Source organism: Erpetoichthys calabaricus, chromosome 8 (genome assembly GCF_900747795.2).
Source record: "Erpetoichthys calabaricus chromosome 8, fErpCal1.3, whole genome shotgun sequence".
NCBI lineage: Eukaryota > Metazoa > Chordata > Cladistia > Polypteriformes > Polypteridae > Erpetoichthys > Erpetoichthys calabaricus.
Genome location: NC_041401.2, coordinates 182966023 through 182982107, shown reverse-complemented (window position 1 = coordinate 182982107; position 16085 = coordinate 182966023). Strand labels below are relative to the sequence as shown.

The 16085-nt window shown below is 41.6% G+C and overlaps 1 protein-coding gene across 1 annotated transcript; it reads left to right on the top strand.

The window, feature by feature from the left end:
• The first annotated feature begins 231 nt into the window (after positions 1 to 231).
• Positions 232 to 11694, top strand: cfap107 (cilia and flagella associated protein 107). Its single transcript, XM_051931274.1, has 3 exons — positions 232 to 431; positions 6778 to 6858; positions 11443 to 11694. The coding sequence occupies exons 1-3, from the start codon at positions 321 to 323 to the stop codon at positions 11692 to 11694; spliced, it is 444 nt and encodes a 147-aa protein (XP_051787234.1). The 5' UTR covers positions 232 to 320.
• The last annotated feature ends 4391 nt before the right edge of the window (positions 11695 to 16085 follow it).

Sequence of the window (16085 nt, the reverse complement as noted above, 5' to 3'; positions counted from 1 at the left end):
CAGTGCCGACCAGTCCACGGCTGGCAGATAAAATGCCCCTTTAACGCCCGCCAGTTTCTCTCAGCTTGGGTTCACAGAAGCCTCAAAGCCACCTTTTTTTTTCTGCTCCAACAGAACACATGACCCTCAGCTCTACTTGTGATTGGTCCTTGACAGCCAGCCCTCTTGTTACCAGGAGGACATGTTTACGTTGCCCATGGCAACAGCAGCATATATCTGTCCCAGCCTAGGAGAGCTTTGGCCAAACACGCAGGAGAGCCGGTGGACTGTGCTTGGGCTAGTATTGAACCCGCTGGACCGTTACCCCATTCTGCTCAGACATGGCTGGAGCCCAGAGTGACCCCATGAAATGGTCACTTCCAGGCTGGAAAATCGAGCAGAAATATTCCAACAAGGTCCTTATAGGCAACTGGGAAGAAGAGAGAAAACAAGTAATTTTTCACTCTTATCTTTTAAAGTCCTGGCTGAGTGGGTGACCTCCTCTTATCTGGTGCCAAGTGAGGATGTGAGCTGAGGGTGGGGTAGCAGGGGGCTGGTGCTGTGCTGACCTGAGGGTCTTCCTGCAGGAGAAATGGGGGACACCAGCTCAGCTCAACAACCACATGGCACTTACTCTGCAGGATGGTGGTGGGTGTCTTCCATGGCTAGAATAAGGTGACTTCTAGGTGAGCATTGAGAACTTGATCGTGTATTACGGTACATATGGAGGCTGCACACACCCTTGGACCTGTAACTGGTGAACTACATTGCATTTACAGTTAGAGCGACACTAACACAGGAGAGTTCTGGGGATGACTCCCAGCCCATTGGCCGCTCAGGTGGAGTTTGAATGTTCTCCCTGTGTGCTTGTGGGTTAATTCTCTGGTGGTCCAGTGTTTCTCTCCTGTGACAGAATAAAAGGTCAGTTTGTGACCCTAAATTGGCTCAACATGAGCAAGGCATCCATCCAAGATGGGTCACTTGCTCCTGGTGCTGCTTGGATTGAGTGGGCTCAGTAATGGCTGGATGGACAGAATGCAGCTTATCTTCATTTTTCATGGTTCTTCTGCACATTGCATGAATTTTTATTTGTGCGTTAATTCAGTTTACAAGGTGAAATGCGCACCATGCGGGTTCACGTCGAGTTCCTCCCACAATCCACAGCCATGCAGTCGGAGCTGATTGGTGACTTGGGGGCCTAAAGGGGTCCTGTAGTGTGCCTGTCCTAAAATGATCTCTGCATCACACACCATGCTACCAGGACAGACCCAGTATTCCCTGTGTGGTGGGGCTTTGGAAATGTGTGGGGTCTGTAATCAGTTCATTTTGATACGTCAGGAGACTTTTCAGAAGTAAGAAACGTAAAGTTGCCCCTCCATGTTCAATCCTATTTAATGTGGGGCGTCAGAGAGCCTGGATGAGGTGACAGTTTGTCACGTGGCACACTCGGCCACTCACCTGCCGAGTCTCAATTTGGAGTTACCCGTTAAGCCAACACAACCATGTCTTTGGAACAAGCATGGACACCCAATGATTTACCAGCATCATAGGGGCAAAGTAGTGCACTGGGACCCCTTCTTTGAGAGCAAAACAGAAACATACACAGGCATCAGAAACATCGTGAGCCTCCAGCCAGTGCCCACTGTGTGTGACCATATGGACACGAGGAGCATGGGATTTGAATCTGTGATCTGGAGATGTGAGGTAGCAGGGCTAACTACTTCACCACCAAACCGCTCCTTCTTAAATGTGCATGTGACATTTTCGTTCAGCCTGGTAAATGTCTTTGCATTTATTAAATTGCATCTGTACAGCAGGGTGGCACAGCACAGTGGTTAGTATCAATGCCACAGAGTCTTTGGTTCACATTGTGACTTTGTCACTGTGTGTTCTGAACGTGAAGCCCAGCTAGAAGATACACACATCTTTATTTCTTTCATTGAGAAGATGTTCATTTGTTGCTGTATAGTTTATACGTAATGAAGCAGGGTTAGCCAGCGGCTCCACCGCAGCTCGGATCAGAAAAGTAGAAGGGTGAATGGAGAGGCAAGTGAGCTGACTCTGACAGTACAAGTCCATTATACAGTAATATGGATCTGTGAGGAAATCCAAATCCACATTCCCACATCTTTACTGTGTACATAGGGAGCCACGGTGGCCCAATGGCTGGTAGAGAATCCCTGTGTTCAAATCCCCCCTCACTATGCATTTTTATGGAGTTTCCTCTTTCCTACTCTGTGTATGCATGGCTTGGATTTTTAGGGCTCTCTTGTTCTTCTTCCGCGTCCCAATATGTGCACCGGAGAAGTGAATACGTGACTAGGCGAGTGAAGAGGGTAGTGCGAAAAAACGGCCTTAGAAGTTAGTGAACACGTGACGGGTGGGTGCCTGAATGAGTGAGAAGGTGAATGAGAATGACTTCATAAACACTGAGGACCTATGTGAGTGAAACAGGGAGTGTGTGAGAAGGTGAGAGAACAGCTTGATAAGTTAGTGTGTGGGGAGTTAAAAAGGTGATGTGGTCGCTGAAGTCGAGAACAACAGAAGGTGGAGACCAATAAAAAAGGAAAAAGCAATTTCTTTTATTCTTGGTGTGAAGAGGGAGGCTGCAGACCTTGTCAGGGTCCAGTGTGCTACAGACCGTCAGCCTGCCAGCAGGAAAGAGAGACTTCCTTTAAATACTCAAGTTCGTTGACAAGAATAAAAAAAAATGTAGCAGTTCATCTTGAGGTTATTACATGGATTGCTGTCCACATCCTGAATTTGTACGTGCAGAGAAAACACAGTGTTGTTTACAGATAAAGAGTGGTCAGCATTTTCACAATTTTAGGAAATATACTTCTGCTAACTTACACGTACATAAATCCAGTTACAGCAAGTTTTGTCCTAATGATTCTAGGGTGTATGCAACGCAATGGTTTTAGACAATGCTCACTTCCTTATACTTTTTTTCACGCACATTGCTCATAAAATATCAAGGGTTACATAAAAGTTAGTTCAGTACATTACATTAACTATAAGAAATTACATTCTTATAGTTTTAGTATCTGCATTAGATTACATTTGTTCAGTTAGCTTTAGCACATTCTTATTTAATACATAAGTGTCACACTTCTTATAGTTCTATTAGCATCATACTTTTATTATTTGGAAAGACTGACGCAGTTTAATTCTAAATATTCTTTCTCAGTGAGCACCAAAATGAGGGAATGAGTGAGAAGGCGAAGAAGTGAGCGACTAAACAGTCTCCTCGTAACTTAGTGTATACATGAGTGAAAAAATGAGAACTTGAAAGAGTGAGAAAGTGAGAGAATGAACAGCCTCATAAGTTAGTGTATAGGTGAGTTCAAGATAAGCGCCTAAATGACTAAACAAGTGAATACACGAGAAGGTGAATGAGAGAGTGAATAAGTGAGAGAGTGAACAGATGAGAACCTAAATGAGTGAACGAGTGAGTGACTAAACCGCATCATGAGCTAGTGTGTACGTGGCATGATAAATGAGTGCCGAAATGACTAAACAAGTGAATACACGAGAAGGTGAATGAGAGAGTGGATAAGTGAGAGAGAGTGAACAGCTTGTGTGTGTGGGGGAGTTAAAAAGGTGAGCACCAAAATGAGTGAGAAGGTGAAGAAGTGAGGGACTAAACAGTCTCCTCATAACTTAGTGTAGGAATGAGTGAAAAAATGAGAGGTTGAATGAGTGAGAAAGTGAGTGAATGAACGAACAGCCTCATGTGTTAGTGTATAGGTGAGTTCAAAATGAGCACCTAAATGTCTAAACAAGTGAATGCACGAGAAGGTGAATGAGAGAGTGAATAAGTGAGAGAGTGAACAGATGAGAACCTAAATGAGTGAACGAGTGAGTGACTAAACAGCATCATGAGCTAGTGTGTACGTGGCATGATAAATGAGTGCCGAAATGACTAAACAAGTAAATACACGAGAAGGTGAATGAGAGAGTGAATAAGTGAGAGAGAGTGAACAGATTGATAAATTAGTGTGCAGGGGAGTTAAAAAGGTGAGCACCTAAATGAGTGAGAAGGTGAAGAAGTGAGGGACTAAACAGTCTCCTCATAACTTAGTGCATAAATGAGTGAAAAAATGAACGAGTGAGTGAATGAACAGCTTTATAAGTGAGAGAGTGAACAGATGAGAACCTAAATGAGTGAACGAGTGAGTGACTAAACCGCATCATGAGCTAGTGTGTAAGTGGTATGATAAATGAGTGCCGAAATGACTAAACAAGTGAATACATGAGAAGGTGAATGAGAGAGTGAAAAAGTGAGAGAGAGTGAACAGCTTGTGTGTGTGGAGGATTTAAAAAGGTGAGCACCAAAATGAGTGAGAAGGTGAAGAAGTGAGGGACTAAACAGTCTCCTCATAACTTAGTGTAGGAATGAGTGAACATAGAAATGAGGGAGTGAATGAACAGCTTTATAAGTGTGAGAGAGTTGAACAGATGAGAACCTAAATGAGTGAACGAGTGAGTGACTAAACCACATCATGAGCTAGTGTGTACGTGGCATGATAAATGAGTGCCGAAATGACTAAACAAGTGAATACACGAGATGCTGAATGAGAGAGTGAATAAGTGAGAGAGAGTGAACAGATTGTGTGTGTGTGTGATGGGGGGGGGGGGGGGGATTATAAAGGTGAGTACCACAGTGAATGAATGAGTGAGAAGGTGAACAAGAGAAGAACTAAACCACCTCCTCCTCACATGTTAGTGTATAAATGAGTGAACATAGGAATGAGTGAGTGAGAAAGTGAGTGGGTGAGTCAACAGCTTTATATGGGGAGTTAAAAAGATGAGTAGTCACTAACTTGTTCACTCGTTTGGGTAAACAGCATCATGAGATGGTGTGTAAGTGACTTAATAAATGAGTACTGAAATGACTAAACAAGTGAATACATGAGAGGGTGAGAGAATGAGTGAACAGCTCGATAAGTCAGTGTACTATAGGGAGTTCAAAACATGAACACCACAATGAATGAACGAGTGAGAAGGTGAAGAAGTGAGGGACTAAACCTCCTCATAACTTAGTGTATACATGAGTTACAAAATGAGAACCTAAATGAGTGAACACATGAATGACGGAGTAAGTGAATGCCCGAGAAGGTGAATGAATGAGTGAATAAACGAGTGAGTGAGTGAACAGCTTGATAAGTTAGTGTGCATGAGAGTTATAAAGATGAGTACCAAAACGAGTGAGAAGGTGAAGAAGTGAAGGACTAAACATCCTCATAACTTAGTGTATAAATGAGTGAAAATAGCAACGAGTGAGTGAGAAAGTGAGTGAGTGAACAGACTGATACGTTAGTGTGTATGGGAGTTTTAAAGGTGAGTACCAAAATGAGAGAATGAGTGAGAAGGTGAAGAAGTGAGGGACTAAACCTCCTCCTCACATGTTAGTGTATAAATGAGTGAACATAGGAATGAGTGAGTGAGAAAGTGAGTGGGTGAGTGAACAGCTTTATATGGGGAGTTAAAAAGAGGAGTAGTCACAAACTCGTTCACTCATTTGGGTAAACAGCATCATGAGATGAGATGTGTAAGTGACATAATAAATGAGTACTGAGACTAAACAAGTGACTACATGAGAAGGTGAGTGAATGAGTGAACAGCTTGACAAGTCGGTGTACTAGGGAGTTGAAAACATGAGCACTACAATGAATGAATGAGTGAGAAGGTGAAGAAGTGAGGGACTAAACCTCCTCCTTACATGTTAGTGTATAAATGAGTTACAAAATGAGCACCTAAATGAGTGAACACATGAACGACTGACGGAGTGAGTGACTAAACCTCCTCAAAAGTGAATTCAAGATGAGCACCTAAGTGACTAAACAAGTGAATGCATGAGAGGGTGAATGAATGAGTGAATAAATGAGTGAGTGAGTGAGCAGCTTGGTTAGTGGTTTAAATGGATGAGAACTAACAAGAGAGAATAAGTGAACACGTGAGTAAGGGCTAAAGAGTGACTGAGCGAGTGAACAGCCTCATCAGTTCAATAAGTGAGTTAAAAGTTTAAAAGTCCCTAAATGAGTGAAGAGGTGAAGGAATTATTGAGTGAGTGAACAGCTTTATACTGTAAGTTAGTGTACAAGTGAGTTAAAATGATGAGTACCTAAATGAGTGAATGAGTGAGAAGGTGAAGGAGTGAGGGAGTGAAGAGCTTTATAAGTTAACTGTGTGAATGAGTTAAGAAGGTGAGTGACAGAATGAGAAGGTGCAGAAGTTGTCGGCACCCTAATAAGCCGCGTGTGTTTAAGATGGTGGGTGATTTTAGTTGTTTAGGTTCATCCTTGTCACGTGTACAGAGCAGAGTGAGCGGCATGTGGTGAAACACGATGAATGAGTGAGGGAGTGACAACACGAGTAACCTAACGGAGTGAAAGAGTGAACAACTCAATGTATGAGGGGATGAACAGGCCAACCAGGGAGACAAAGGTGATGAAGACACTGTAAGTAAAAGGGCGAGGGCTTGAAAAGAGGAGCAAGTAAACAAGCTAAGGAGTGACCAGCTAGGTGAACTAGTGACCGCGAGAGTGAGGCCCCTGTGTTGAAGGGTGAAGAGTTTAGGGAATAAAGTAAACAGGCTGCTTCATTAAGCCTGTAAATGGTGAATGTATGACTGACTCTAGGTAGGGGGTCAGTGTAAAGGATTGGGTGACATGGAAACTGAGATCCCCGCGGTGGTCTTAAACGCACACTGGTGTAAGGTCTGAGTGCCTAATCGGCCAGTCAGCGTGTATTTAATCCAAGTTACTGAGACATTGCTTTGTTTTTGCCTTTCAGGTTAAAGAAACCAATGAAGTGAACAGCAGGACCGGTAGAAGCAAATTCCGGCACCCCGATGGCACTGTGATCCGTAGAGAGGTACTGCCCCCTGTGTGTGAGAGGCACACAAGTTACTAATGGTGACTGCAGACACGAGACACCCCAGAGCAGTGGGTGGGCCACAGGCAGTCCTGGCGCTCCCACCGACTTAGCATGGCAGCGGCCCTAATGGTTGGCACTTCTAGCCCAGACATACTTACAGTAGATCTGAAATCTGGGTTTCATTTCTGAGCTGTCACTGTCTGTGTGGAGTTTAAAGCTTTTGTCATTAATCACACAATCACTTCTTTGGGAATGCGGGTCTCCCACCATAACCCAAAGCCACACATGTGACGTTTGAAAGAGTGTGTCCTTGCATTGACTGGCTTCTCAAACAGAGCTGGTCCCCCACTCTGCACCGCAGATTTTCAGGGGGTTGGTTTTGAAATCTCCATTATCCTGTAATAGTATAAAACAAATGAATGGAAGGATAGCCCCCCCACTCCACCCACCATTTGCAGAGAAGTACATTCCATTTTAAAATGGCTGTGTAATGCCAGCTTTTAATGCAGAGTAGATGTATGGGGTCCTTATTGTCACATTTACAGAGTACCGAGAAATTCTTACCTGCATGAATATGGAAGTAACTTGCCATTATGTATAATTATATGATGCCCCCATTTGGCTGGGCGGTTGGGGGACAAATCAGTAGTCCGGATGCCTGGGACGTCAACTTTTACAAACTACAGACTCCCAAAGCCCGGTGGACTGTGTTTAGCGGCGTGTCGATCACATGTGATGATGACTTGAATGTTCCCACAATACTCCTGTCACAAATATTTAAGTGGTCAGCGCTTAGGAAAAGGTTGTTAGTTAACCTTTTGAAATCAGAGGGCTATACTCCATTACAAGCAGATCTTACTTCACAGAAGGGGCACGAGAGGAATCTCATACAAAAATAAGATGGATGCCCACCATTAAGCGATTCACAATCTGGGCGTCTATCAGGAATACTGGAGGTTTGGAGAATGATCACCCAGATATTGCAAAGTGTGAGGATACTTTTTCGGGTCATCTTTACTAACTTGAGGACCCTCTTTGTAGATAGATAGATAGCTAGATGTGAAATGGATTATATAATAGATAGATAGATAGATAGATAGATATGAAAAGAACTATATAATAGATAGATAGATAGATAGATAGATAGATAGATAGATAGATAGATAGATAGATAGATAGATAGATAGATAGAAATGAAAGGCACTATATAATAGATAGATAGATAGATAGATAGATAGATAGATAGATAGATATGAAAGGCACTATATAATAGATAGATATGAAAGGCACTATATAATAGATAGATAGATAGATAAATAGATAGATAGATATGAAAAGAACTATATAATAGATAGATAGATAGATAGATAGATAGATAGATAGATAGATAGATAGATAGATAGATAGATAGATAGATAGATAGATAGATAGATAGATGTTAAAGGTAATACATAAAAGATAGATTTGTAAATAGATGTGAAAGGCATTATTAGATAGATAGATAGATAGATAGATAGATAGATAGATAGATAGATAGATAGATAGATAGATAGATAGATAGATATGAAAGGAACTATATAATAGATAGATAGAAATGAAAGGTACTATATAATAGGTAGATAGATAGATAGATAGATAGATAGATAGATAGATAGATAGATAGATAGATAGATAGATAGATATGAAAAGAACTATATAATAGATAGATAGATAGATAGATAGATAGATATGAAAGGCACTATATAATAGATAGATATGAAAGGCACTATATAATAGATAGATAGATAGATAAATAGATAGATAGATATGAAAGGCACTATATAATAGATAGATAGATAGATAGATAGATAGATAGATAGATAGATAGATAGATAGATAGATAGATAGATAGATGTGAAAGACATGTAATAGATAGATAGATAGATAGATAGATAGATAGATAGATAGATAGATAGATAGATAGATAGATGTTAAAGGTAATACATAAAAGATAGATTTGTAAATAGATGTGAAAGGCATTATTAGATAGATAGATAGATAGATAGATAGATAGATAGATAGATAGATAGATAGATAGATAGATATGAAAGGAACTATATAATAGATAGATAGATAGAAATGAAAGGCACTATATAATAGGTAGATAGATAGATAGATAGATAGATATGAAAGGCACTATATAATAGATAGATAGATAGATAGATAGATAGATAGATAGATAGATAGATAGATAGATAGATAGATATGAAAGGCACTATATAATAGATAGATAGATAGATAGATAGATAGATAGATAGATAGATAGATAGATAGATATGAAAGGAACTATATAATAGATAGATAGATAGAAATGAAAGGCACTATATAATAGATAGATAGATAGTTATGAAAGGCACTATATAATAGATAGATAGATAGATAGATAGATAGATAGATAGATAGATAGATAGATAGATAGATAGATATGAAAGGCACTATATAATAGATAGATAGATAGATAGATAGATAGATAGATAGATAGATAGATAGATAGATAGATAGATATGAAAGGCACTATATAATAGATAGATAGATAGATAGATAGATAGACAGATAGATAGATGTGAAAGGCACTACATAATAGATATACAGTATATATGAATAGATGTGAAAGGCACTACATAATAGATAGCTATATAGATAGATGTGAAAGGTATTATTAGATAGATATATATACAGTAACTTTATTTGTCCCCAGGGGGAACTTTGGGTTTTTACAGAAGCTTTTTAAATAAATAAACAAATAAATACACACACACACACATTTTGACCTGAACACACACACTGGAATGACAATAAAGCCATAAAATTCTGAAGAGGAAAAGTTCTGACCCGGTAGCCCCAGTCCCAGTGAGGCTCTACACAGATGTATTGCTGTTGGTATAGAGGAGCCCCCCATGTTGTTTCTTGCCACATTTCTGCTGAAAAATCTGTTGGCTGACAGTCTTCGGTGTTGGTGTGTCCTGTAGAGGATGTGCAGCATTAATCATAATGACACTCAGTTTTGCTGTTTTAATTCTCTCCCCCTCTACCACCTCCAGGGGGCGCCAAAGTGCATCTTTTAACTGAGCCTGAGCTTTTAATTGTTTGGTGATTTGGTGGGCCACTTTGTCCCTTAGGCAAACTGCTTTGGATCCAGGTGGTCTACCACAAGAGGACTCATAGCACAGGGTTAGCCTCTCAAGGGTTTTCATGAAGTGAGATGTAAGTGTAGTCATCAGGTGAAGAGGCGTTGGAGCAGGATGACTTCCAGAGCAGTGGCATTTTCTGAAGCCTTAGGGTGACACTGAACAGGTGACGGGGGACACCACAAAGTCGGTCAGCACAGGCCTTAAGGACTTGAGGACTGACTCCATCTGGTTCTGTAGCTTCTCCTGTGTGTAGCTTCCTCAGTTGTCTCCTTACTTGGTCTTCAGTTGTGTACAGCCATGCTGATGGTCAGAGGTGGACTTGTCACTGGCCATTCCCGTTGACATGGTAGGAGTTGGTGATGTGGTAGTGACAGTGTGGGGAGACTGGTCATTGGAAGAAGGTGGCAGTGGGATTCGTGGTCTAAGCATGACATAAATTCATGCAGCTGTGTCCATAGCTCACTGGCTGTGGTCTTCTAAAGGTGTGTGACACTGTGATGGACACATTGCACCACAGAATAACCCTGAAGGTCAAGCAGGTGATGTTTTTGACAGAGAAACTAATTGGTGGGGTCTAAATTACGTCTATAAAGCAACCTTGAGAATACAAGATTAATGATGTATTTCAGTTAATTTTTGATCATACATATTTGTATATATTAGAAGAAGACAACCCATCAACATGACATAACCCTTTAAAAACCACCTGTTTGCTAAAATATTCTCTTCCAAGTTGCGGATTGTGTTTCTATTGTGCTAGCAGGGTGCTATGGACTCACGTAAAACAAAACTTCACAAATAAAACCTTGCTGTAAAAAGATGAAGGCAACCCTCCACCTCAAAGGTGGGCAACCAGAAAGTGTACCTGGACTACAAGATCGGCAAAGCTGGTAGCCCAGCAGACCACCACATGCACTTACAGTTTGTCCACCTCTGCCATTCCTAATTCATGCAGTAAACCCCCCCGCCCATCATGTTCAAACCACAAGGCATACTCTATAGGTGGGCCTGAGCAAGTCATCTGACCCCTTCTGTGCTTTTCTAGAACAAACAGGGTTGTTCTGCATCAGAAATCCCTTTACATTTGAGGTCCACTGTGAAAGGCACCATATAAGAATTTCACTCTGTACATGTGACTATGATGACCCCAAAAACTTTTAATAATGGACTTTGCATGCTGTTGGAAACACAAGTTCTACCCGATTCACAATTCTCATAATTTTTCTGGGTTACGAATAGATTGAGCTCTTCATTCCAAAACTTATGGTTGTCCCCATTCACTTTATAATCACGTCAGGTTAGATGGTCACTTACAACAAAAAAAATTTATAAAACTGTTTTCTGTTCATCCTGGCCTACAGTATCAGGCCCCAGCTGACAGATTGTGTCTTTTTGTTTTTGGGGGTATCAGGGTCTGCCCAAAGAAGTCCTTTTTGGTCACCACATGACTCCCGCCTCCTGGTATCTGGTGTCCACCTATGATGAGTTTTTCAATCGCAGGGGCAATCCACTCCTGCCCGCGCGGCGATATTGGGATGGGAACAGGCTGGCCTGGCTTCCTGAGAGGAGTGACCACCCAATACCAAGTAAGCAGCTAGCCGGGGGCTTTTCAACGATTCCTCGATATCTCTTGGTTTCTTCGGTGATTGTGTTGGTGCTCTAGGGGCGTCCGGGATGGGGTGGGCACCACACAATTCCAATGCGCTCTGTATTCTGGCTGTAAGCAATCATGTGAAAGAGATTGCATGTGTGGTGTGAATAGACATTGTGATTTCTTAAATTTGACAGAGTTTGGGTAAACATCGTCTTAACCGCCAGTTGAGGTTTTCGGCAGCTGATCAACTGAACATCCATCAGTCTGTACTTTCACCCCAGGTGGCATTTGGCCAAGGAAACACTGCAGTTGGCCTATTTCTTGATATCAGCAGATATGCTTCTTGATTTTCACTGATTCCTTTTACGTGGGGTCTCTGAGGATGTTCTGCAGATGTTCCACTGTTTGAGTCACAATTTGTTTAATCACCAGCATTGACAATTCTGAGGACGTGGATTAGCGTTCCACAAAGCTTAGTCTGCTCTGATTGACATTTTCCACATCCCATTGCCCCAGAGTGAGGTGGTGTGATCTCGACATTTTAGGGTCCCCTGATACCGAAAACATTGATATCTCGATGATGGGTGTGTGTGTGTGTGTGTGTCACAGTTTCTTTAGGATGGTCGAGAGCTAAAACAGCTGGATGGAAAAACACCAAACTTAAGCCTATTATGAGGTGATGACGTGCGGAAATCGTTTTTGACCCAAATAGTGTAAGAGAAAGTGACACTCTAGAGGAGCAATCAAATACCGTAATTCTGCAATTAATATCAAATTCTTGTCGTCAACTGCTATCATAATGACCTATTTTACGATCGGAAAGATCAGCATCAGAGTGGTAAAAATGTTATAGAATAGTTCGGTAACTTAGGGCACAAAGCCTACTGACGCTCACGTCCGAATTCTTTGCTTATATATCTGCGTCATCATCCGGCAACAGAGGAGAGCTACAGCTGTGACAACAGTCACAGACTCACCATTGTTGGCTCCTTTCTTGTGCCCTCACATCTCTTGGTGCAGCAGTGCCAACAATAACTGCGAAAACAGCAAAATCTAGCTGTCTGGCTTTTCCTCGTCCTCTCGACCTAATGACGTACAGCCGACCAACTCTTTGCCATCCACCCATCCATTATCCAACCCGCTATATTCTAACACAGGGTCACGGGGGTCTGCTGGAGCCAATCCCAGCCAGCACAGGGCGCAAGGTCATTGCCGTCCTCTGGAGCAAAATGCATTGCATACACTAGCTAGTAGCGTGTCCATTTTGTCATCTTACAAGTGTGACGTTTTCTGTTGTTGGTGATGCAGATGACTCTTGGAGGAGGACAGACACATCCACGATACAATTAGATACAGCAGGTCACTTGTACTTATGAATGTGAACCATCAAGACAGGCTGATCTCACCTGAGCAAAAACATCAGAATTGAGCAATGAAGCTTGTAATGTGAACGTAACCACAGAGACGCTCTAAGGACGTCTATTTCATTAGCTGTTTCTACAGCTCAATGTACAGTTGTGCTTGAAAGTTTGTGAACCCTTTAGAATTTTCTATATTTCTGCATAAATTTGACCTAAAACATCATCAGATTTTCACTCAAGTCCTAAAAGTAGATAAAGAGAAACCAGTTAAACAAATGAGGACAAAAATATTATACTTGGTTATTTATTTATTAAGGAAAATGATCGAATATTACATATTTATGAGTGGCAAAAGTATGTGAACCTTTGCTTTCAGTATCTGGTGTGACCCCCCCCTTTGCAGCAATAACTGCAACTAAACGTTTTCCAGTAACTGTTGATCAGTCCTGCACACCAGCGTAGAGGAATTTGAGCCCATTCCTCCGTACAGAACAGCTTCAACTCTGGATGTTGGTGGGTTTCCTCACATTAACTGCTCACTTCATGTCCTTCCACAACATTTCGATTGGATTAAGGTCAGGACTTTGACTTGGCCATTCCAAAAACTTTAACTTTATTCTTCTTTAACCATTCTTTGGTAGAACGTCTTGTGTGCTTAGGGTCGTTGTCTTGCTGCATGACCCGCCTTCTCTTGAGATTCAGTTCATGGACAGATGTCCTGACATTTTCCTTTAGAATTCTCTGATATAATTCAGAATTCATTGTTCCATCAATGAAGGCAAGCCATCTTGGCCCAGATGCAGCAAAACAGGCCCAAACCATGATACTACCAACACTATGTTTCACAGAAGGGACAAGGTTCTTATGCTAGAATGCAGTGTTTTCCTTTCTCCAAACATAACACTTTTCATTTAAACCAAAAAGTTCTATTTTGGTCTCATCCATCCACAAAACCTTCTTCCAATAGCCTTCTGGTTTGTCCATATGATCTTTAGCAAACAGCAGGCGAGCAGCAATGTTTTTTTTGGAGAGCGGTGGCTTTCTCCTTACAACCCTGCCATGCACACCATTGTTGTTCAGTGTTCTTCTGATGGTGGACTCATGAACATTAACCAATGTGAGAGAGGCCTTCAGTTACTTAGAAGTTACCCTGGGGTTCTTTGTGACCTCGCCGACTATTACACACCTTGCTCTTGGAGTGATCTTTGTTGGTCGACCACGTCTGGGGAGGGTAACAATGGTCTTGAATTTCCTCCATTTGTACACAATCTGTCTGACTGTGGATTGGTGGAGTTCAAACTCTTTAGAGATGGTTGTAACCTTTTCCAGCCTGATGAGCATCAACAACTCTTTTTCTGAGGTCCTCGGAAATCTCCTTTGTTCGTGCCATGATACACTTCCACAAACATGTGTTGTGAAGAGCAGACTTTGATAGATCCCTGTTCTTTAAATAACACAGGGTGTCCACTCACATCTGATTGTCATCTCATTGATTGAAAACACCGGACTCTAATTTAACCTTCAAACTAACTGCTAATCCTAGAGCTTCACATACTTTTTGCCACTCACAAATATGTAATATTCGATCATTTTCCTTAATAAATAAATGACCAAGTATAATATTTTTGTCTCATTTGTTTAACTGGTTTCTCTTTATCTACTTTTAGGACTTGAGTGAAAATCTGATGATGTTTTAGGTCATATTTATGCAGAAATACAGAAAATTCTAAAGGGTTCACAAACTTTCCAGCACAACTGTATATATCAGTCTGCAATGGCCACCGGCTACACTAGATTACAGTATGCGGAAAATGAATAGGGTGGCACGGTGGCGCAGTGGGTAGCGCTGCTGCCTCGCAGTTGGGGAGACCTGGAGACCTGGGTTCACTTCCCGGGTCCTCCTGTGTGGAGTTTGCATGTTCTCCCCGTGTCTGCGTGGGTTTCCTCCCACAGTCCAAAAGACATGCAGGTTAGGTGGATTGGCGATTCTAAATTGGCCCGGGTGTGTTTGTGTGTGTCCTGGCGGTGGGTTGGCACCCTGCCTGGGATTGGTTCCTGCCTTGTACCCTGTGTTGGCTGGGATGTGGCTCCAGCAGACCCCTGTGACCCTGTGTTCGAATTCAGCGGGTTGGAAAATGGATGGATGGATGGAAAATGAATATGGAGGCGACTTTGGGGAAAAAACAGGAATTAATTTTAAGGGTCATGTGAGCAGCACTTTTCATTGCTCAGTGTCACGATTGGCCAGGAGAGATCATTGTCAGTAGTAGCAGAGTACAGCATGTGGGAAATACGTGAGGGTCTACTCCAAGGGTCCATGCCAGCATTAGTCTGAACTAGGACTGCCAAATTAGCCAAAAAATAAGGGTTGAATATTCAAATTAAAAATAAGTAAATATTCAAATATATTCGAAATCATGTTAACGATTCCAGGTGATTACCTGCAGGTCTGTAGAAGCTTTTTAAAAATTGTATTATTACAGTACTGGCTGTAGTGGCAGCCACAGCAAGAACAAACACCAACGTGAAAAGAAATAGCAGCGGTATGTGGGCAACAATTATTTAAATATATTGTAATGGGTTTAATAAAGTTTAACTGATCTAATTTAAGAGCCATCAACATCCTGTGCCGGTGTGCCCTTGTAAAAGGGAAGAATCTGCACAGCCATCTTGTCTTCAGTCTGGCACTGACGACTGGGTGAGCATTAAGACAGCAAGTAATGCAAAGAAGCTTAACACCCTCACAAGACACGCTTGCTGGCACCGCACGTCATTACATCTCTCTATTATAGAAAAAAGTCTTGGAAGGAGACGAGATGTGATTTTTCTCGGAAAGACACTTTTATACATCCCGTGAGAAAGAGATTTAACCAGGCTTGGGGCCGGAAATACAGGACAAAGAGTAGATGACGTCGTAAAGAATTCAAAAATGTTGGCGCGGTACACATGCAGAGCAGGTTAGAGATAATGAAGGTATGAAAATTCTCAAAGTCTCAAAAAAAGGATAGGAAAGATTGCATTACCGCAAACAAACAGAAATTATTACTTGGTGAAATAACGGAACAGCGAAAAGAGATCAAATATATTGTTCGGATTTAA